We start from the raw sequence: 23,303 nt of genomic DNA on the forward strand, positions 1-23,303 counted from the left end.
AGTAGGCGCTTTCGGAACCTTTTCCCGTTTTATACGGATTCTATTCTATTTGCTGGTTAGAATTCTTTCCCTTGCGGTGTACAGAAAAAGTTTCACTCACTTCTCACTTCAACCGCATGTCAAAACTGTTGAAAAATTAGCGAAATTCCATAATGGGATTAGAAAACAAAGAAACTCACTTAATAAGCTAGTACCAATCTCAAATTTCTGATTTCTTGCTTCTGTTATTTCACCTTTAGACGTTTCCATTCAGATGCGATAGTTGGGAGTTTTTCCTACGCGCATACTTCCAAATAATAGGAAGCTACGCCCACTCAATTCTAGTTCAAGGAAAATAAGGCGTGTATTATTAGAGTGTTGCAAGAGAATTTCGCTTTTTCCATAGTCTCTTACCTTCCTCGTGGTATATGCACTTTACGTGTGCAAAAACTCTTTTTAATCCATAAAAACCTCAAACGCTCAAAACATCTGGATAAGATCAGGTACAAGAAAGACCTAACCTTAGGGAGGGGCAATTCTGAAGTACTATTTTAGTATTTTTTTTTAATTTTTAGTGGTTAGTAGTATTTTTTTGAAGAGGTGAACAAAAAAGGAAGGATCTAAAGGGTGAAAAAGACCCCGTAGTCTGTGGTTGGATTGACTTTTTTTATCACTCCTAACGGTCACTGGCGATTTTGCCTTTGTATGTTTTTGAACTCTACAACAAAATTGTTGTCCTCACCCAAATTAGGTAAATTTCACTCAGCAGGCCTAGAACTTTGAATACCGAAAGTGTGAAAAGCTCAAAACTCTTATAGGGCCACATCATCATCTTTTCCTTACAACTTTCATTTCTCTTTCATATTCTATTTACCTCAAACTTTTCCTGCTGGTAGTTAACTGTTGATGTTTTGATTCTTTCCTGGTAATACTGCAAATACGGTGGTTACTTGCGTTAAGAATGGATTCACTGCTGGATCCACTCCGCTTTCGCGTCGATCGCTTACCGACTCCGGCATTCATGCCTCGTGAGGACGACTACGCGGATCTTCTACGCAGCCCCGATTTCGACGTACGGTTGCAGGTTCGGCACTTTTTTCTCAGAAAAGTCTTCGCTAACTGCTAAGCAAAAAGTGTCCGTGACATTACGAATAAGACGAAAGCGGATTCAAAACAAAGAATTTCGCAATTTTTGTAGTTGATCACCTCCTGTTTTTAGCCGCCGTAAAAGGAATTTTCACTGCAGCGGTTCATTTCTCAAAACTCTCCTGCCATTAGTGCTGGCAACGTTCGGCAGGAAAAGTCCGCAGTCTGAGTGGAACACGCTTTATTGCACTAATTTGTTGATGTGTACAAGCCACCGCAGGCTTACAATTGTGCTTGTTTTCAAAGGGAGAGAGATTAATTCCATATAATGTCTGAACAATACACATTCTGTGGGATTCCCTTTGAACATGCGATAGTCATCTTCCAAATTCAATTTTCTTGTAAAGGTTTTTCTGGAAGGCATTATCAAGATAATAAGTGGTTGCAAACGTTAAGTACTTCATACAGATGTATACACATAGGAAATTTTGAGAGATCGCTGGAATAAAATGAGGCAGAAGTGGAGGAATTCTGCCCTAGATCCTAGAAATATTAAAAAAGACTCCGCTTTCATATTTCGCCTCTGGTCCTTGCCAAATGTTTCTTCTGGAATTAATTCCAGAAAAATGTGTTATGAAATTTCAACGCTTCTTTCATTGTGTTCGGTGATTACTATCCTTCGCGTTCCAATAGTTTTCTTAGTATCAAGTTGTGAGAAGACAAAGTGTCTATAGGGTCTATATCCATCCGCCAAGAGTTTATGAAATCCTTTATTTTTAGGGATGTTGGAAATGTCCTTGAGTCCTGAATTCTAAAGTGCTTAATCGCTTATTATTAGCCAGACTTTTATAACCACCTGAATAATTAATCATAATTCGCGGGAGCGACTTATAACGTCAGAAAAGGAGTGCAGTCTGATATTATTGAAGATAGAATAACAAAATTAAACTAAGGATTATGAAGGAATAAAACGATACCTCTCAATTAAAGTGAGGTCTCAAGATGGTTAAACGATAACTACTTTTTTTATGTTTTTTTTTTTACTTTTTTTCAAGAAAAGAAATTAGGATCTGATACAACGAACCTCCGTGAGTCAATTTTTTTAGACCTTCAATCGTCTGACTGCAGTTTCACGACGAGATCCTGACTGGTTCTCAAACTGTCCTAGAAAAGGTGAACTATTCAAAAATATTGATCGAATATTGGCAGAAGATCGATGGGAGGTACAGCATCAGTGCATCAAGTTCCTGCAGGAAGCGATGCCAACACTTGGATCGGTGAGTGAACGGCGCTTAATACCGAAGGACCGTATTTCCTGAAGGAAAGACACATCCACTTGACATTCAAAGAAGTTTTGATAAATCGCAGAAAAATGAGCTATCTGTGAAATTACATGAAAACTTTTCATCTTTACATGTCCAAGGCTAACAGCAGCCGAGACATATTATGGAAAAATTGAAACAATTCATTGTAAGAGAACCGTTCTCTAAAGTGAGGGAACTTCCAAAAATCTTAATGTAAAACAAGAAGAGAACGGGAGCAAGTTTTTTTCATATTTGAAGCTATTAGATGCATCCTTCTCTTATATTTCACGTAGTTACTTCTCTCGCTTCTGCTACGATTAGAAATTCGAGATCATCTCACATCACACGTTTCCAGTCGATGTGAGTGATCCTCCAAAACGATTAAGTAGCCCGTAACTTATATCCTAGCCGGTAACCCAACGTATGAATAGCAATAGGTAAGCGGAGTGTATTTAGGTAGCAACGAAGGTAAATCTTTCTCGCACCAGCGCTAATTTCTCTGCCGAGGCATGGTCGGGCATGCTCGAAAATCTGCCGGGACCCTCTTTACACGCATCCCAAAACACCGAACTTCACCTGCAAAAAATCTAGAACTAGAGTTAGAGACAAGGACACCCCACAACAAAAAGTTTCTTGCTGTAGGAGAAAAAAAAAAAGAAATGTGCGTATGCAGCTCGTTTTTGGGGTTGAAGAATGTTACTTTAGTTAAATTTTCAAAATCATCACAGCCGCGGAATTGAAACTGCTAGGCATACCAAAATAAAATAAAAAATAGCATGTACATCACGAATATGTAATTGTCATACAACTTTTCAAGCAATATATTTACGTCTAAAACTGTGTATCCTTGGAGCACACCCTGGACTAACCCTTGCTAATGTGTAGCCGCAGGTAATTTTTTCAAAAAGTATTTTAGTGATAGGTTTTAAGAGTTCTGCTTCCATCCAATCGATGGAGCTCGCACATACCAATCTATAAGTTTTTAAATTGAGATCAATTTGAGGTGTGTCATGAGAAAAGGACGAAAAAGATGTGGAACTGCGTCCGCCGTTTTCCGAGCAAAGTGCGACCACGTAAAGTCGATAATTGCTTCCAATGGGGTATATTTAGCAACCGACGAGAAGTCATCAATCTTTAAGAGTCCCACTGCATAAAAAACACAGTAATAGCAAAAAAAACTTTATGCGTATGTTCCTTGTTGTACCCTTACTCTTTACTATAAATGCAGGACTTATTCTCACTCATAAGAATCCTTAAAGATCCCGTAATGGAGGCGTGGAAAGGCTCCTATATCCTATAATATGTGCTTCTTCCAGAACCTCGAGTACTGCGTCTGCTACCTCATGCCAAATTTAGTCCCAAAGCTGGGCAGTTCGAAGATCACAGTTCGGAAGATTTCTGTGCAGACCATACAGTCATTTTTGCGACAAAAACCCGATGCTCTTGGATCCGTACTGGTGTGTAACTTGGAGTTTAAATGAATTGTTATTTTTAAAAGGTGAACACTGTAGAAATACGAGATTTCGTTCCAGAAAACCCTGTACAACTTCTTGCTCACCTCGACTGAACGAACCACAAAAACAGAAGTGGTTCGTGAATTCCCGGCCATGTTCATTCCAGAGGTAATCACTTCCATTCTTTTAACGCAAAACATGCATGGAACAATCATAAGAGCGAAAGTTTCTCTTTGGGGTTGAATCATGGATTCAAAAATTTCCTAGGCTCCTGAAATAACGTAAATTTTAGCTGATCAACTGCGATTGGTCGATTCTGCTTGATGCCCTAACAAAACTCATGGCAACTTCTGAGAGCGAATCCGCCGAATGTGCAGCTATGGCTGCGAAAAAACTGGAAGGTAAAATTAGTTCGACATTGATAGTGCAGTTATTTAATTTCTCAAAATATAAAACTCGGAATTTCCACAAAGGACATCACATTAGAGCAAATTGTTAGAAGAAATGAATTTAATTAATTGCAACTAATTAATTAAGTGATTGAACGATGATAAGTGACGACTTCACAATATCTATTTTAGGAGCGTGTTAATTACAATCTGTTGCAAATTGTCGTACTTTGAGAATTGTCGTTTAAGAAGTTGCGAATACGTTGCAAATAAATGTCCGAATGCTTTAGAAAACTAAGATGCGGATAGAATCCTGAACTTGATCCCGCTCTCATGCGCGGGCAATTGATAGCAGTCGTTCAATAACTGGTTACCTTCTTTTCTTACTTAAAACAAATGTCAAATCCAACACCTTAAGCTGTTGATGGGGGTCGTAGTTTGATCGTTAGTGAACTGGAGTTTTTTTCAAAAATGAAAATAGATTCCACTATTCAATTATTTAAGCAAAAAATTTTTCTCCATTCTATTTCCCAACGATGAAGGCACATATTTCAAAGGAAAAACCCAAAGTTAAGGAATAAAGATAGAAATAGAAGAATGATGAAACAGCTCTCCTTCTTTCAGTTTATCTTGGAAAAGACAACTTCAACAGGTTGATGAGCGATCTGTCTGCAGCACAACAAAAAGACTACATAAGATTCAGCAAAAATATTGTGGTTGCGGTAGAACCAGAGCCGGGTATGTGTGATATTTGCGAAATTGAGACGATTCGATACGGGTGGGTTAACCGGAAATGGTTCTACATTCAGCAACCTCACAAATCGTTAATAGAAGCAACATGAAAATTGCTTCCGGAGAGCGACGGTTTCGTTTTGGAATCATCCCTTCCATAGTGGCCACAATGGTCATTGACAATTCGAATTCAGGAACCAGGATATCTGGACTAGAAAAGGTAAAGGTTTTTTTTAAACTGGTAGAAAAATCTGCAGAAATGCAAGGATCATAAATTAGTTTCTTTCGATTTTTTCGTTTTAACTTTCGATTTTGTTGAATTTAGTTATTAAGTTCAAAGGCTTAGCCGTAAGCGCAATTTTATTAGCTCAGTTTAAAAGCCAAATTTTTTATGGAAAGATTTTTTCAAAAAATCAAGATCATATTTGAAAAGCGGTATACCAAAAAAATTTAACTCATGCATATAGTTCTAGAGATCTTAATCTTTTCCTTTCCTGCACTCAAAATAGATTTTTTTATTCATTATTTTTAATCTTAATTACTGTTGGATTACTGAAAATTATTATTAACATTATTACCGGCAAAAAAAAAGGAAGAGTGAGAAATTCCTTAAAATTTTTTTTCTTTACCTGCAGATACTTGACATTCTCTTTGTTTTGTAGTGGAAACAACTGATCGAAAACATCACACCTGAGGAGATCTCACGTCTGGTGCCACACCTTCATTCCTATCTAATGTCCTTGGGTAATGTCTTGGCGGACCTGAATTTTAAGGTGATTTTATTTTACATCAGTTATATTTCCAACTAAATATACCGCGCAAAATGTACAACACGCCTCGAACCTCGAAATCACCTAACTTGGTGGTCGTAGGCAGTTTATGACACTATAGTAACCTTTTCTAACACTGTTTTACTATCTCTTTTCTTTTTCAAACCTTCTCCCAGCATTTAACTAAAAATGTGACCAAAACAAATGAAATAAAGACCACGTTCTAAGCAGAAAAGTCGTTAGTTAAAGGCATCACCCCACGATTCTGAGGTGGTACGGATTTCAGGTGAAGTATACTTATATGTACTATACTTACGGGATAGTATATATACTAAACTTACGGGATAATAGATTATGGAGAGTGGCGTGATTCCGTCCATTTCTTCCTAATTACCGTGAAAAAAAGCCAGGAAGATGCTGCGTGTGATGACACAAGACTGATCGCTCCAATCGAATTCGTAGAAAGTAGCGCGCCGGAACGCCCGAAGTCGTATCTTCCGAGCCGTTTTTCATGGCAATTAGGAAGAAATGGATGGAATCACTCTCCTCCCTATAATCTACTATGCCGTATACGAATACTCCACCTGAAATCCGTGCCACCTCAGATTCGTGGAGTGAGCCTTTAACCTAGTTTTGATTTAAAGCAGAGATTTTTTTGTGAAGACGTTTTTTACCTACAGCTATCTTTATTCTACTGTAATTAGATAATTATTTTTGCGCAGCTCACTTAGTAGAGGGCAAAGTTGTACGAGGTTACGTCCGAGAACTTTTTGACTTCTTCTTTGTCCCATCCTTCTTGTTTTCCTCAAAATTACATATTTTTTGCGCTCATCATTCTCTCTTCACTTGAATTTTATCAATCGATCTGCTTTTAAGCTGCTTATACTTTCATTTATAACGCTCTGCTTCACTGTCATACTGGCATGGCTTGTTACAGTGGAAATAGTAATTCATTGGGAATGTTCACAGGTTTTATGTTCAATTTCTGCGTCGCACGCTTTTTGCCGGAACAGCTGCCTTAATTCTTCCTTGAATACATGCATAATGGCTCCGAGAGTTGACAGATTTTTTATCGAAACTTTTCAATTCTGTTTTTTCTTCTCTGGAGAGGCCACAATTAGGCACGAAGAAAGTAGTAATGGATTTACGACAACTGTATTAATAGAAGTATTAGCCGAGCACCGAGGACAAGCAAAAAATGGGTGATTTTTTAAAAATATTTTTAGGTTGTGGTTCTAGCACTAGACGTTGTACGACTTACGGTGAACCGGCTAAAAACACATATGGAAGTACATTTACAGGTTAGTCATATTTCCGCTGTATTCGCCTTTTGAGAGTTTATTTCGCAGCAGGAGCAGCAGCGGATTCACCTAAAATTCCCTAGATAAATTCCCTATCTTCGTGCTGTGTATCCCAGCAGTAAGCCAAAAAGCGTCAAGCGTCACATGAATTCTACGATTGCGTGATGCTCTTTTTTTCGTGGTAATAAAGGAAGAGAATTGAGTAGTAAGGGTAGAATTGCACCGAGGAAACGATTTCCATTAATGGGCAGGCAGGGTATCACTCGCTTTCAAACTCAGAGGTCTTCACGGATTTTGTAAGGAAGAAATGTGTTTACCCATAGAAACGTATTTTTTCGTACTGTCGTGGTGAGCTGCACTGTACTATATTCTCCATTTTCATTGATCTTTCAAATGCTGTTGTAAAATTGATTTATATTGCAATAGCATCCCTGAGAAAACTGTTTTTCTCGATAATGCTACCGCTTCAAAGATTATCCTACAGCATCTGTCAGAGATCTGCTGCAGAAGGTTGAAACTACGACACAAACAAAATTTACAGTCATCAGTCGAAAATCCACACGAATGAATGTTTTCTTTTCTTTGCGCATAGGTGTTTCTGAAAAAAATCTTGCATAAACATTTGCAAATTTTCTTCACTTTTCTAGAGCAGGGTCGAGTTATTTTTACATCAAGGAAACCTCCATCGAATGCTTACTTTTTTAAAGCTGAAATTCGAAGATTGGGGCATATCGCAAATTATCACTTATCCTAGAAGAATATTAACAAATTGGAGCAATGTGCACACACGCACGAAGTGCATATTAGGGTGAAGTCATAGACGTCATCGTATTATCTCAATTTCCTAACTGCTATGTGCCGATCGAGTTGGAAATATCGCTGCAGCTTTTGGGTTTTCACATGAGAGGTGAAGTAAGAGAACTTCGCGTTGAGGTGTTCAGACATGCAATTTCTCTCCGCCAAATGAGCATTTAAATTAGCAGGAAATACGAGAATAATCTAGAGCCTTTCGAGGGAATTTCCGGCTATCTCATCTACTGCATGCTTTAGTGCTTGCACTTCAAGTTCATTGCACTGAATTAGTAATATAACGACCTCGGTTACTGTGTTTCTGCAACCTCAGTAGAGTTTGAGACAGATTACGGTTTCCATTGCATCATCTCTATTCCTGAAAAAATATTTGTTCTCAAAAACAATATTGTTACTCTCTAAACATTTAATTTCTTGTTTCTTATCCAAACTAATAGTGTTCCCTATGAGAAAAGTAACCTATATGCATTCCCAATACCAGCGAAGAAACGGAATGAGTGGGAAGAGTGTATTTGTGGATAGCGAAGTGAAGCGACGATGTCAAGTGGTTATGAAGAGTGAATTCAACTAAATCATTGAACAGAAGCGTTAGAAGAGGAATTTTGGACGAGTTTTCAAATTGATTGAAACTCTGAAAGGCAGTTGACATAATTTCAAAAGCAAGGAAGGGGTGGAGGAAACCCATTAAAAAAAAAACCAACAAAAAAAAAAAAAAAAAAAAAGTATCCGCTGTCTCAAAGTTCTTTTTTCCAGCAAACGATCTCATTACTCTCTAAACACTTCGGCAATCAAAAAGCGGTAATCAAGCAGCTGATTATGATGACCTGTATGGATCTGTTTCAAAACGTCAGTCCGAAAGCTGTAGTTGCAGAGCTTTGTGTCTATGTAGACCACAGAAACTCAAGAGTACGAGAAGAGGTTTGAAGTTTCCAACATGTTTTTATTTTATTGCTTTTATTTCTCTTCTTTATTTCTTTTGAAAACAAACGAACGCGAACATTTCCTTCGTGGTTGTATTCTACCAGAACTTTCTGCTTGAAAATTGCTGAGCGGACAAGGTGCGCAAAGTACAATTATAGGAATTATTTTCTACAGCAAACAGGGAGCAAATTTCCATGAACCATTCCTCAAACGCATCCTTTAATTTCCTCTGTTTTATTAGAGTGGCAAAGGTATTGAAAAAACGCGACGAATATTAAAGCTTCGCGTTCGAGTAATAATATTATTAACTTGTACTTCTACTTTGGGGTCGCGTATACAATGCTGACTGTTACCTACACTTGGAAGGCCTACTTTAACTATGCGCAATCAGGCACCTGAGTATACGCCTTGGGGGCGCACGAGCTATAGAACCTGCGCTGTTACATGGCAAAAGTTTCCCATACATTGTAAAAAGGTGCTTTCGTCCAACACCATGCCAGAGCCCATACCCTGCGAGATCGAATGCCTGATCTAAACAAACAACAACTCTTGGCAACAAACATCCGTATCGAAACATTGAACTTCCTGTCGCTGTCGACTGAACTCCAACAGCAAGGAGTGCTGCGTTGCAGGAAACACGCATCACAGTTGGGCAATGTCCCACCGATGTCGCTTTAACAACATCGCCATTTGGTCCTTTGTCTCTTAGTCGATCTCGAGTACGCCGAGGATGTAGTGATTTGATCAAAGAAGTCGCAACATGTCGACGACGTTGTATCGAAATTAGCTGCAGTTTACACCTTACGACTACGCTCCGATAAATGAAAGCAGATGTGGATCTTCGCGAGACCCTCAGCAGGAATCGGGGACGGACAACCGACATTAACAAAGTAGCGATATCGTTCGAAACCAATTGAACTTCTCGTTATGAGGAGACCATCGTATCGCCTTGCGCAGATTGCCTTGAGGATATTCAATGACCCAAACTGGAGCAGGCCAGCCGAACGAAAAAAAAAGTTTTGAACGGAAGTGGTAGAGGATTACCTTGATTACCGTTGATCTTCGAACTGGTCGAGCGGGCGCTTTCAGTTGTCCCCATCGCGTGCCAGAGTCGCCCAGTGGTTCCTTCTTCCGCTTGGGACACGAAGAGCATCATAATTTTCTTTGAAGGACTTCGTGAAGAAATCTGACCATCGGGTCGGCGATTTTCCTGGAGTGCGCTCAATATCGTGGGGAACCCAGTCGCTTACACATCTGGTCTATCCTTATCCGTTACTGATGAACATCATCTTTTACAGATTCACCTGAAGACAGATGACCGATGGTGACCACATGTTTCGTCGAATTCGGTCAGCATTCGTTCCGCGTGACTAGGTGTAATCAGAACGATGTCATCAGCAAAACACAAATGGTGTAGCTGCGACCATCAACCTTCACTCCCATGTCGTCCCATTCCATCTTTCGCATTGCGTTCTCGGGAGTGGCTGTGAATATTTTAATTGAGATTGTTTCATCCTGCCTGACCCTTCTCTTGACGTTGATGATGATCTTACAGAATAGCAAATTCCGGTCATGAAGTTGCCGTACAAACCTTGAAGCACCTTTATGTACTGAGTAGGGACGCCTTGGTTGTCGAATGTTTCCATGACCGCTTCCGTCTCAACTGAGTCGGAGGCGTTCTTCAACCCGAGGAATTGAGACAGAGCGGCATCTTGTGCTCTCATGATACCTTGATGAGTTTTGAAACAGTGTGAATGTGGTTAATCGTGTTGGATCCTTTTTGAAAGCCTGCTTGCTCACTTGGCTTTGCTTCATCCAAGACTTTTCAACGGAGAGTAAGCAGATTGGGCGATAGTTGCCGGTGTCATGTGGATCTCCCTTTTTATACAACAACACAGTTTTGCTGGTCTTTTGCTTTTTAGGACCCTTGCATTCCGACAGGTAACGTACAAAGAGCCTCGCCAGAGTGTTGATGAGTACTGGCGGTAGATACTTCAGATATTCAGATTTCATCCTGTCGGCCCCAGCTACATTATGATTCCTTACCGACATGATAGCACGTCGCACTTCGGACGGAAGAACCTGTGAAATGACATGACCGTCTTCCCTGAGATGGTGAGGAGGCAAGTGGACATGACTCTCGAAGAGATCAAAGTCGAAGTCGTGAATGATTTTCTCTATTCTCCTTCTCGATGCAGTGGTTGTTGCCTTCGGGTTCCGGAGAGCAGTCATCTTCGCCTTGCGATTGGCATGGCGGATGCTTTTTTCCGCCTCAGCAGCTAGTGGTGGAGGAAGACCTCAAGAAACTTGGCATCGACAGAGAGTTCAGCCAGTACATAAAGTTTCGCAGAATATGAAACAGTGAGGGATGGATAGTTTCTGTGATCGAACAAGATAGGCTCACATATGTTCAAAGATGACTCACGTCGGCGAACACGGGTTAGGGCATAATATTCGCCTGAAGTTTGAGTCAAGTAAGTCATAGTCAATAAGAAAAGAAAGGAGAAAACCTGGTTGAAATAAGGAATATTATGAATACTTGGTTTTTAGAAAATAAAGTGTGCAGAGCGCTTTGCCTAGAACTCTACGATACCACCGACACGAAAACAGCAAAAAAAAAACGAAATGCAGAGACTACTCTAGCTTTAAGAAATCCCAAAGTTGTCTCGGAAGATCGAGAAATACATATGAGACATGGAGTGACATCGTATTCATTATGAAAGAAGTTTACCTCTATCACTTCAGGTTGTAAATATTCTAACGTCAGCACTGATGATCGTATCCGCTTCACGAATCAATTTTAACGCTGTTATCAACATGCTCATTCCTTTACTGCTTGATCCTAAGAGAAGAGTACGGTGAGCGAATCTTTCAAATAACACACTACATTATCTGGCCGCACCACTGCAGTAAAGCTTCTAAAGCTTGGGGAATTTCCAGGCTAGCAGCCTTTGAACAATTGTCTGTCGTCGCCTATCTGATGAATTCCAAGGTGGAGACACTATTAAGAGCAGTGAGAGACACCGAAGTTCGGCATTCCGCGAAAGGTCTCACGTCGGCGGTAATGGTAGGCGGTCGATCTTTTCAAACGATATTGTATCGAAAACCCCTTGAATTATCCCAAAGATCACAAAGTATAATTTTTTTGAGGTTTTTTTTTGCATTGGGGGAACTTGCGGTCTAGCCTCGGTCAGTTACATTTAGGTTTGATTCTACGATGGATAAGCAGTGCATAAAATTTCTCCCACCTTACGGATTTTTAATTCGAGAAGATTCTAGAAATTTTGGATTATTATTATTATTTTGCGGATCATTTATGTGTTCCACCTAATGGATTTTTTTTTTAAATTGTAGAAATTCTCATAATGTGGACGATTTTATTTCAATTCCCTGATAGCCAAGTTGTTGGGTTCACATACTAGATGTGTGCTACCTCATTCACTGCTTACTTTTATATTTACAATTACTGGAGCACATTTAGGGATCTAAAGGGACTTCACCACGTTCAGTAGGCCTCTGGAGTATCCATCCGCTTGGATGCGCCAAGGCGATCGACTGCAGCTCGGAATCGTTGAGGTTTTATGAACCCCTGTTTGTCTATAAAGTGACTTTCGGGGCCAATAGATATATGAAGTCAGTGTTTTGCCCTCGCAGACAAGTCTGATATCAATTTACCGACCTCGGAGGATGAAAGGCTTGGTTGGCACTGGACGGATTTCGAACCAATGATGCTACAGTCACAACGAAATCTTTAACCAACACCCTGCCCATGCAACATTTAGTAGTAGATAAAAAATGCGATCATCGATATAGACTAGATCTGAAAATAACCTTCACTAGGTGATCTTTGACGGACTGACGGAGCTTATCAAAAACATGACGATTTTTGAGTAGATTAAATAAAATAAACGAGGTCGACGGGTCATGGTATGAATAGTCCTGTAAAAACTAATGATGAAATTGGTCATCAAGCATTACCCATCCGAAGAGATTCACCATTCAGTGAGATGCAAATTCCTGCTATAGGTCACCGCGCAATTTTTCGCGTTCCATACAAACTTATGCGATATATTTTCTAACTCACTGCTAAATCGCTTGAAACTATTTCTTCTCCAAAGAAATTTTCGTATGAGATGAAATTATTATTTAGAGGTTCGCAGAATCGTAGAATCGCAGAATCCGTGTTGCTACTCGTGGAACAATGTGGTACAATGAATGCACAACTTCTAATTTAAGTTATGGGACCAGCGCTTTTTGATCTCTCGCGTTCGACAACCAGTGGATCGTATTCTCTTGGTGCCATCGTCTCCATTTACATACTCTTTTTCACTTTCGATAGTTTTTATCCTTTTTTCATGCAATAGTGCATAAGAAAGAAGTAATTATGTTTGGCCTTGTACGGCTTAATCCATGGGTATTTTCGCCGATGGTTAGAAGATTTAGTTGTAGTCGAAGCCTACCAGAAACTACACCAAACAGTGTGCAATTCATAAATCTATAGAATGGAAATTCACACATCGCAGATACGTAAAAAATTGAGAATCCAAGCTCTAGATTTCATATTATGCTATAGCAGATCTAAAAATCCATCGATCCAACGAAACTGAGACCAAAACAGGATGTTGTTCTTACAACTACTTAGGTTTCCTACGCACAACAAGAAAACAAACTCATGTCGCATGTGTGATCGCTATTCAAGCTCGGAACAATGATTATCCACCGGGTATTACAAGGTGAATTTACTATTTCAGGCTCGAATCCGGCGCCAGACTTTGCCGAGGATTCGTTACGACGGTCTAATTGAGTACTCCACTCCTCCAGCAACCGATTCGTCTTTCGCGGTTTCTGATTCTGAGCTGGGAAACGAGGATAATCTGGATTTGAATTGGATTTTACATGCTGGAGAAATGAGTCACACTAGGTACTGTATCACTTTTTAGCGCAAGTGCCCACTCTTATAACACTCCCGTAGAGTTGTTGATTTAAGCAAGTAGTGTTGAAAAAGATCCACGAATTCATAAAAATAGAGGAAGAAGCTATACGAACCTGACGTAGCGTCACATCGTGCTTCGTTGAATGTATATCCTCGGAGATGTGTGTCTCTGCGACATTTGTGCCGCCTCTTCCTTTCGCCTTTTTTGTCACATCTGTCTGAAGACGATCCATGGCACACTTTTGCTGCCCCGATGAAAGTGTTGCGTCGGACCGAGTGAACTCGTTCACCGTACCGACAGCACGTGCATTGAGTTGTAGGAGCAGCGAACGGAATGACGTTGAAAACTCTTTCGCGCTTCTCAGAACATCACCTGGTTCCAAATGCAGATTTATTTATCTTTGAGTCATTCCCTAAAGTCATCTGTTTCTACATTAAGTTTTTAGATGTCTTCTGTCGCTATTTATAACTCGAGTAGGCGAACCCACTAGAATTTTTCAAAAAAAAATAGTATTGAAGTTATTATGATTGTTGTCTTTAAGACCTTTTACTTTGAGAGTACAAATGTTTTCAGGCCCATGTCACCGCTTAGCATAATGGCTGGCATGACAAAGGCCTATGTTAACTTGAAGCACGACAAATCGTTTCCGTGGGCGAGCGAAAAAGAGGTACGAATAATTGCTATTTTGTAGATTGGTTTATTATCACTTGTTGTTGTCGTTCTTGTCCTCCACCTGGTCTTTCTGAACTCAGCGCACAGTTGACCCTTTAAGGTCGCTGCTACCTGTTCGGTGACGATGGATAGGATGAAGTCAGACGACCTAATTATACGTAGGCAGGAGCCCAGCGGTGAGCGAATAGTGATTCTATTCAAGTCGTAAAATTTCACATAGTCGAGCTGTTCATGACATTGTAACTCTACGCACGAATCAACGAAACGTAAATCCGGAAATATAAATTTGCTGACCACTCGGTCATTGGAGCTGTCTAGTACGATCACATTCTCTTCCTCACGAAAAATATCAGTTCATAATGTTGCTGAAAAATAGGACAAAAATTCCTTGTTAGAGGGATGTTGCATGTCAGTCAGATGGCAGATTTATGAGAGGCAGGTTGCTTCGTAACTCTCTTTCCCGTGGAAATGTGTCGGACGAACCTACCCGTTGAAGCAAACGCATCCTTCACCTCCTACCCTTTCTTTTTCTAGTTTAAAGCCCTACATCAGCGTAAATTCCTCAAAGAAATCCACATAAAACAAAAGGAAATCTTTTCCTGAGAGTTATGACAGAATTATACCCTAAAGGTTGACAGATTTTGACCGAATTATACCCTTGGTGCTAGCAGCACTGAGAAACTGATCTTTCAAGAGTATTGTTCTCTTTCAACAAAATCTGAAAGCGAAACTACGCATACATATGTATTTCTTGGAAAAGTTAGACATCCTTCGTCATCTGAAATCCTCGTTCTCTTCGCATTGCTCCTAGTCGCATTTTTCTGTTGTTTTGTTTTCAATGTGACAAATTTTCCTGCTTTGCAGAGCCAGCGCAATTTTCTTCTCCTTCGCAACAATGGACGCAGTGTGAAGTTGTTTTTGCAACTTCGAGTGCGTCTGTGTTTGAAGTGCACTCCACGGGTTTCTGACCTTTTACCACATTGGACATTCCTGACTGCTCTTACAGCTCTGCTCCTTGTAATGCTGCGATAAAAACTTAGGCACGAAAAGAAAGATAATGAAAATTAATTTTTTGACAGGGTTTTTTCGAAGACGACAATGAAACATTTCGCTGTTCGCTGTTACTTAGCGGAAAGCCTTGAGGAAGATTTGATGATGTTGTAAATTGTTTACGCCTTCGATTTCACCTTTTGCAACATTTTTTCTCTGTGTGCACCTCTCGTCTTCTTTTGTTCCTCATTTTTTCCGTACAATTAAACCTTTTGAAGGGTTCCCATTGTCGGAAAGTACAAATGTGTTCGCGTTCGCAGGTTTGTCCGCATTAGTTCAGGTCCACAGTTGCCCGGCAATTCTCACTGACCTCAGTTGTCGCTCATGCATTCATCGAAGTCCTCGCAGCCCACGCGCTTTCAACTCACTAATGATCTTCGTGTGTCCATACGTAGTGTGAGGCGTTCCCATAGCAACCAGGTGTAACAATGCGGTTGAAAAGAACAATCATGGAGATGCCATCACGTTTCTTATCTTCTTAACACTTTCTGGATAGTAGAGCGGACTTGTTGATCTCTATGTTTTTTAATCCTATCCGCAACATCATCTCAACTCAACTGACGAGCCTCAGCCCACACAAGAAAACCTAATTCGCCAATTATGTGTTTTTCCATGTCAAAGGAACAATTTGAAGTAATGCAGTCATCCCATGTGCTTCTCTTTTCCTTTTTCTGACCACACATCAAAAATCGTCCGATTAAGAACAGCAAGAGATTTTTGAACCTTTCATGCTTATAGAGTACAGTTTATAACGCCCAACTTTTTCTGCCCTTTATATATACACACACGATAAGGCAGAACAGTAGCTAAACGTAAAGAGAATCAAATTAATAAGACGTGTTCATCTTCTAATTCACTAATTTTGCATAGATACGCTTATATCCATCTTAATACCTGTTCAGAAAGACAATTCGTGACATTGTTAAACAAACCGAGGAAAGCGGGACATCATCAAGTTTTCGTGCTATTGTTCTCTTGGATTTATGCAACATACTTCCTCTCAAGATTTTTTTTTGTTTTGTTCTTGTATTTTTTTACTGTTCGAAAATGCATCATATCTTATCTTCCAACAAGTGTAGGAGTTGAAAAACAACATTTTCGTTGGTTTTCCAACTCCTACAGTTGAAAATTCCAGAAATTCGAAAAAATTTTCTCAATTTCTGAATAGGAACCACTATTTGAGCTCACTTTTCTCTTTCCTTTCGTCATTTCTTTGCTCAATATTATCATGAAATCACGGAAGAAAGTGAATTGTAGCCCACTTTCTGATAGAAGTTCACCAGCTGAAGCTGAATGGTTCTTGAACTCTGGAGAATTTAATAAACACTGTTTTTTTCAGAAAAGCTGTTTCGGGTAGATTAATGGGATCTACATATAGTCGGAAAGCGTTTTCAAAGCTCCTTATGTCTTTTGGAAATTTCCCTTTCATTCCACAATTCTTCCGTATGTTCCGATGAAAATTTCATGTGAACATTCCTTATATTTCTACTTCTTTCTTCTTCTAATTTGTTCTACTAATTTTTTATTGACTATGTATTTATCTGGACTGTATTTATCGAGTGATTTGATCGCTCCTTCCTCCCTTCCTTTTATTTTCTCTGTTTACTGTAATACATCGTTTTGTTCCTGATGTGACATTCATATGAGTTTTTCTAAATTTCGCCAACCTTAGTGAATGCGAAAAAAGCAGTCGCATAACAAATTAAAATAGAACTTTACCTCCAAAATCAATGAGGACGTCGTGACCTGTACATGTACAATTCACCAACATAACTCATAGAAACACATAAAAAATTCCTTTTTTTATTGCCGAGTATTCTTCCATCTTCATATTTTCACCTTTGAAGCTAATCAACATTTAGAATTGGAAGAAAAACAAATTTCATCCTTGAGCCTCTCACTGGTTTTTTTTGTAGTATAGTTTGGCCTTCTTTCCGCTTTCGTATGCTCCTGAGATGGAGCTTATTCTTTTTACTTAGGTCACATTCCGTTGTGCGCCAGTATCATAACCTAATAGCGTTAGCTGCTAATCGAACTCAATGAATAATACAATTCTACACTGGCAGCAAACAAACACAAAGCATATGACTGTAGTAACCTCTTATATGGAAACTATGCGTGTCAACAGCACATTTACGTTTTCATTACCACAACTCTTAAAAATATTGATGACTCACTCACAAAAATATATTTCCTTAGAATTCTTTAGAAAATAAAATTACAGTTCTCACAAACGAATAATAACGGAGAGCAGCTCGTAGAGGATATGTGGAAGTTGTAATTTTATGTAAGACCCAACATTCATTTTGCACATAAAGCTCAGCTAACATTTATGAACTGCGACTCGGTTAGAATGCCTAACCGTGAATCGGATCTGAACACTTTTCCATAGTAAGAGATTAAAAGAGAAGAGTTTGATAAGAGTGCTAGAAATCTTTGACCGTATTCAATTTTGTGTTTAGCCAGCGTAGGATTGGCGACGTTGTCTTGAATTATTGGGTACGCCTATTCAATTTTGGCATACGAGTACACAGATTATTGGGTGCTACCGAACTACGGGGTTAGCTCAAGTGGAAGTTCTAAGGCAAGCTCAAATCCCATTGCGGCCGCGGGGTTTATTACTAATAGAGAGGAAAGACACTGGATAAATCCCTAATGTTCCTGTGTACTTCACATTCACTCACAGACCACGAGATATTTGCGGTATTATTATATTTCTATAGTAGTTGCAACTGAACTCGTGCTTCTGTCTCATCTACAACAAGAAATTCATAGGAAAAAGTGCTATAGTGGACTTCAGAGGCTATATGAATTGCAATCCGGTAGGCTTCTGAACTGAATCTGGCGCAAAAAACTTCACATTTTTGAAATTTTGAAAGTGGAAAAAAGCCTGTGAGAAAGTGCTTTTGATATTAATTTTTTACTGCCTTGAATTAAGTCTGCAAGGTAACCGTAAAATTACAACTATTTCCAAATCAAGGAGAATTGAAGATTAATGCGTAATGTTTTCAAAGTACCAGCCTTCAGCATCAATCCTATGCCGGAGATTGTCTCTTAAACTGTCGATGCTTCTATGTCGCATCCCCTCATCAATTGCTTCTATTTTACCAAGTCTAATGATATTAAGTGCCCTGTGTAGATTTTTTCTTCAAATATCCCTACAGGAAACCATCACTGCTGCAATTAAATTAATTTGAATACGTTTCACATGGATGAAAATTTGGTAATGCGTAATTTTTAAAAGTGTTCGAACCAAACGAAAGGCATGCCTTGTAAATCTCGGAGAGCTGCTCACTAAAATGTCGCAGGACTTCACTTAAACATCAGTAGATGTTGGTGCTGGTCGCAGCAAGTATAGTTTTAAAATATTAAGACAGTATACGTTGTATTTGGCAATCGATATTTCGTTTTTTTGTAATGTAACCTGTGATAAACACTTTGAGGAGATGAATTCGTGTGTTCGCAGAGATCGATTCCCCAGGAAGCTGTGCACATTGACCCAGTAGGAAGTGGTGCGTGTCTTCTCACAGGAGATCACAAGCACCTATGACAGAATTGTGAACACCTAGGTTCAACGGGCTACGCTGACGCAATGAGTGCGATTCGTTGCTCCAGTAGAGATACACAGAAATAAGCGTGAGATAATAGGATTAGGTACTCGTCAACGCGATGATAAGCTAATATGCGCGCAAAAAAGTTCGATGTGTGAATTTCATTTCAACGTGGGGTAGTGGTTTTCTTTTCGATGGTGAGCGTTTCTGTATGTGGATAAAGAAGTAAGCAACTAGATGCATTCTTCTATCAGAGTGATGCAAGTGAATTAGAACCTAATATGCGAAAATGTCGCAAAAGCATTAGGCTTGGTGTTATTACTGCTTAGTAGTGATGGAGTCCAAACAGTCTGAGCTGGTAAAAAAAATCTGAGTTGCTATTTATTCAGTTGTTTTATCTTATTCGTTGAAATGAATTTCGTCCTCAATCGCAAAAAAAAACTAACATAGCGCTAGCAACTAATGTTTTCATCTTTCCATTGTGATATCGTGAGCATAGCTCTCTGAGCTGCACGCTGTTCCTGCTCAAAAATAGTGATAGCAGCTTTTCCATGAACAAATCGGCTGTACTTTTCACCTCCAAATCTAGCTGCATTCTAATCAACAAAAGGGTGTTGCCCGGGGAAGTTCGTGCGGTCAGAGTGGCGATTCAGAAGTTGCAAATGCACGTTTTCTTTCGCTTTCGGATGGAAATAGCTAGGAAGCCTCATAAATGCCCTACATGTACCCTTTAAATACGCTTAGTAGTCTATAATGCATAAATATTAGTGCAGACACATCTTTCTCGAGAAAGTATGCGGTAAGAATTTCCCGCTGTGAGCGCCCTGCCACTGTCTAGAAGATATCAACCTCGTTTTCCTTTTTTCTTAATTTTTTCGTAACGAAGTTTGTCAATGTTGCTCAAGAATTTCTTTACTTTCTCGACACTGGCATAATAATACGTTCTCCAAACCCAATCAAATCCACAGCTATAGTGGACTTTGTCCAGTCATTACATATTGGCCCTGTAGAATGATCAACCCGATTTTCCGTGACCGTGCATTGGAAGTATGCTGTGGTTCATTCTTTTAAGTCACGCTTGCAGTCAAATATGTGGTGCTAATTGTGTCACAATTACAGTTTTACACGATGTCATAATGGGTTCGGCAATCACTCGAAGTAGTTCAGCTAAGGTTCGACCGGTGCAACGAGCCGTGATGCTCGATCCGGGTCTGACAACAACAAGCCTTGACTCGCACTTGAGGGAAGCAAGAAGGTGTAAGTAGTGTAAACTCTTAGTCGTTATCTATTCGTCAAAAAGTACAAATAGAGCAAATTTCCAATTTTTCAATGGCTTGAGGAATGTAATTCTTAGCTGGTTTAAATGCTCTTTTCTAAAAATTGACACAACACATGTTGCTGTCTATTCCTTGACAGCATAAGATTTACTAGGAATGTTTTGCTTTAGCTGAATCGGTTGCTTTTAGAAAGAGATACTTTGCATAAGAGTTTGAAGTATTTATATCTCTCTATGTTATCTTTTGTTTCAGTTAATTGAAACTAATAATTTTTCGCTGCGCCTGCGGTTACGGAAATTGCTCTTTTCACGGGTAGGAGCTAGGTTTTCCTCGTATTTCTCGGATACGTGGAAACCCCATAAAGGCGCTCCTTTTTCTAACAAGTGTCACCTGGTGCTGCCCTAAAATGAAAGCGCATAACTCATAGCTAAATACGCAAGTCCTGCAGGGAGTTTGTGAGCAGAAACGTTCCTAAGAAAAATCGTTTGCTGAAGCCGTTTGTAGCAAGGATTTCCTGACGTATTTCTAGGAACATTCTATCGTAATGGTCAAAAAATGTCATGTACGGAAATTAATGGTAGGTTTCTACGCTTGCAGTTTCTGAATCACACCGGAAAGTCCAGACAAAGAGACTTGGAAGAAAAAATTTCACATTAGGATGAACATAGAATAAACTGGACGTAGGTGTTCCGGAGAACATCCGTGGTTTCCCTCTGAATTCTTAGACCTTTGTAGAAGTACTGAAACTGATCAGGCTCTGGCTCCAAAAATGTCCGACCCACCTCATCTTGCTTTCTTGGCAAACGCGGCAGCATCGCTAATCTTCGATCGCTGACATAGCATGGAACTTCGAACCCTCTCTTATGTGAATCGGGATACTACTAGCATCACTCTTTCGATTGCCCGTTCAAAGACGCTCACCACGCTTTCTACTCCCTTGCGAAGTGGTTAATTTATTGAAGCATAGATCGGAGCAAGAAGTACGCTGGAGTTAAAAAGTTAAGCATAGAGCTTGGCCTTTTTCCCTACATCTTTGATGTTCTTATACGCTCCCTAAGCGACTCTTTTCCTCCTACCCAACTTGGGGATCAGGTCGTTCTTAATATTTATTTCCTGACCCAGATAAACGCAGCTGGTGCATTCGGATATGTTCGTTTCGTTGAGCGTAGATGGGACATTCAAGTCGCAAGACCCATCCAAGAACATTTTCTTCTGTAGATTCAGCGGAAGACCGATGCTCCCACATATTTCGTCGAACTTCATTAGCATTCGTTCCGCTTGGCTGGTACTATGTTATCAGAACGTTGTCATCTGCAAATGGTGTAGCTGACAACTCTCAACATTCACTTTCCTGTTGTTCCGTTCCAGCTTTTGCATTGAGTTCTCATGAAAGGCCGCGAATATTTTATGTGAACTGTGTCTTCCTGACGTATCCCTTTACGTCGATGACGACATTTTTGGTAGAACAGGGCGAAATTCTGGTCGTCTGGTTACTGTACACCTCTCGAAATACTATTTTGTTATGAGTGGGGATGCCTTGGTTGTCCAGGGCTTCCATGAACGCTTCCGGTTCAACTGAGTCGAGGGCTTTCTTTAAGTCAACGAGACATAGCGGCATCTTTTAATCTTGCGATATCTCGTTTACTGTCTTTCATCTAACACGTTTTCAATTCTGTTAAGTATAACTCTTGTATGTGTACACTCTTAAGAGCTTGTAGATAACGGACAGTAACCAGATTCGATGACAATTGACGATTTCACATCAATCTCCTTTCTAATACAACAACACGGTCTTGCTGCTCTTCCACTGTTTAGGAACCTCGCATTCCGACAGGTAATGCGTAAAGAGCCTCGCCAGGGGGTTGATGAGTACTGGCGGTAGATACTTCAGATGTTCAGATCTTATCCTGTCGGACCCATGTTCTTACCGACATGATAGCATGTCGTACTTCAGATGGAAGAACCCTTGGAACATGTCCGTTTTCCTTCAGATGGTGAGGAAGCGTGTGGATATGGCCTTCGAAGAGATAGAAAAGAAAGTAAAAGTTGTGGCTGTGATTTTCTCCTCTCCTCTTCTCGATGCGCTGGTTGTTTCATTTGAGTACCGGAGAGCACTCATTCTCCTCTTTCGAATGGCGAATTCTCCACGGTCATAGCGATTGATCTTTCCCGTCTCTTCAGCTAACCATTCTTCTCTTCTCTTCGAGGTCTTCTTTTATTGCCTCTTTGCAAAGCCTTGTGAGATCGGACATGAGTTCTTCGTTGCCTGCGGCTCGTGCTGCTCATGGCGTACAATCTAATGAAGTTTAGGAGACGATCGTCTCATCCCTCTTTCAGCCTTCCTCGTATAGTCGTTAAAGTGTTTAAAAAGCCGATCGTATTACACGTTGATGTTGTGCATTACAGAATCTTCCCAAAAGCCGGCAAGCGCAGAGAAGGAATCCCAGCTAAAGATAGTTCTGGAACTTCGCTCTCTGAACGTCGTTGCGTTCTCTTTTCTACATGTGAAGGAAAATTCTCCTCGGAGATGGTCCGAACCATCGTGGCACAATCAGGCAAAACCTGTCACTAATGATCAATTTCTCGTCAATCAATTTTTTGCGGTCAATTTCATTACGACATCCTCCGCCGAATCACCCCCACATACAGCGTGGAGAGGAGATCTTCTCGAATTGCGAGTTTCCATGGTTATCATGACAAACTCGCGAAGCTTCTTCCCTGTTCAAGCTATTGTACATCGTTGATACTCATGTAAAGTTGCTTAGGTTTACTTCCGGTGTCAATTTTAGCATAAACATCACCAACGGGAGCTTGTAGGATGTATGGTCTTCTCTGTAGAACTTCTCTAGGTCCATATACGAAACTTCGACTTCTTCTTCGTTGCATGATGTTGGAGCGTAAGCGAGGAGGACATTCAAAACTGTCATTGAACCGCATTTTGTACCCCAGGACGTCCCATTCGGGTCATAAAAGGTCCAAAAGTGTTGATGTTCTTCGTGTACTAGTGTTGACGTGGTCAAAGCAATGTAGTCTATGATTTCTAAGTGCTTTACCTTCATAGATATGAATTATT

General features: G+C 40.0%; 2 protein-coding genes across 3 annotated transcripts; one reads left to right on the plus strand and one right to left on the minus strand.

Annotated features, from left to right (window-relative positions):
• Positions 1–940: 940 nt before the first annotated feature.
• On the plus strand, positions 941–22,974 carry RB195_014030 (uncharacterized protein; the record flags this gene model as incomplete). 2 transcript variants are annotated; one of them, XM_064204120.1, is made up of 9 exons in its annotated part: positions 941–1,063; positions 2,172–2,342; positions 3,686–3,826; positions 3,902–3,991; positions 4,116–4,224; positions 4,837–4,950; positions 5,022–5,164; positions 6,941–7,015; positions 8,579–8,749. In XM_064204120.1, 9 exons carry the CDS (start codon positions 941–943, stop codon positions 8,747–8,749), a joined length of 1,137 nt encoding a protein of 378 aa, XP_064060001.1. The 2 variants fall into 2 exon arrangements, with proteins under 2 accessions (XP_064060001.1, XP_064060003.1); XM_064204121.1 differs by lacking the exons at positions 941–1,063; positions 2,172–2,342; positions 3,686–3,826; ... (4 more) ...; positions 6,941–7,015; positions 8,579–8,749 and adding exons at positions 11,519–11,604; positions 11,687–11,807; positions 13,498–13,667; positions 14,254–14,347; positions 14,453–14,560.
• On the minus strand, positions 10,406–10,978 carry RB195_014031 (uncharacterized protein; the record flags this gene model as incomplete). Its single annotated transcript, XM_064204122.1, has 1 exon — positions 10,406–10,978. One exon carries the CDS (start codon positions 10,976–10,978, stop codon positions 10,406–10,408), a length of 573 nt encoding a protein of 190 aa, XP_064060002.1.
• Positions 22,975–23,303: the final 329 nt, after the last annotated feature.

Source organism: Necator americanus, chromosome V (genome assembly GCF_031761385.1).
Source record: "Necator americanus strain Aroian chromosome V, whole genome shotgun sequence".
NCBI lineage: Eukaryota > Metazoa > Nematoda > Chromadorea > Rhabditida > Ancylostomatidae > Necator > Necator americanus.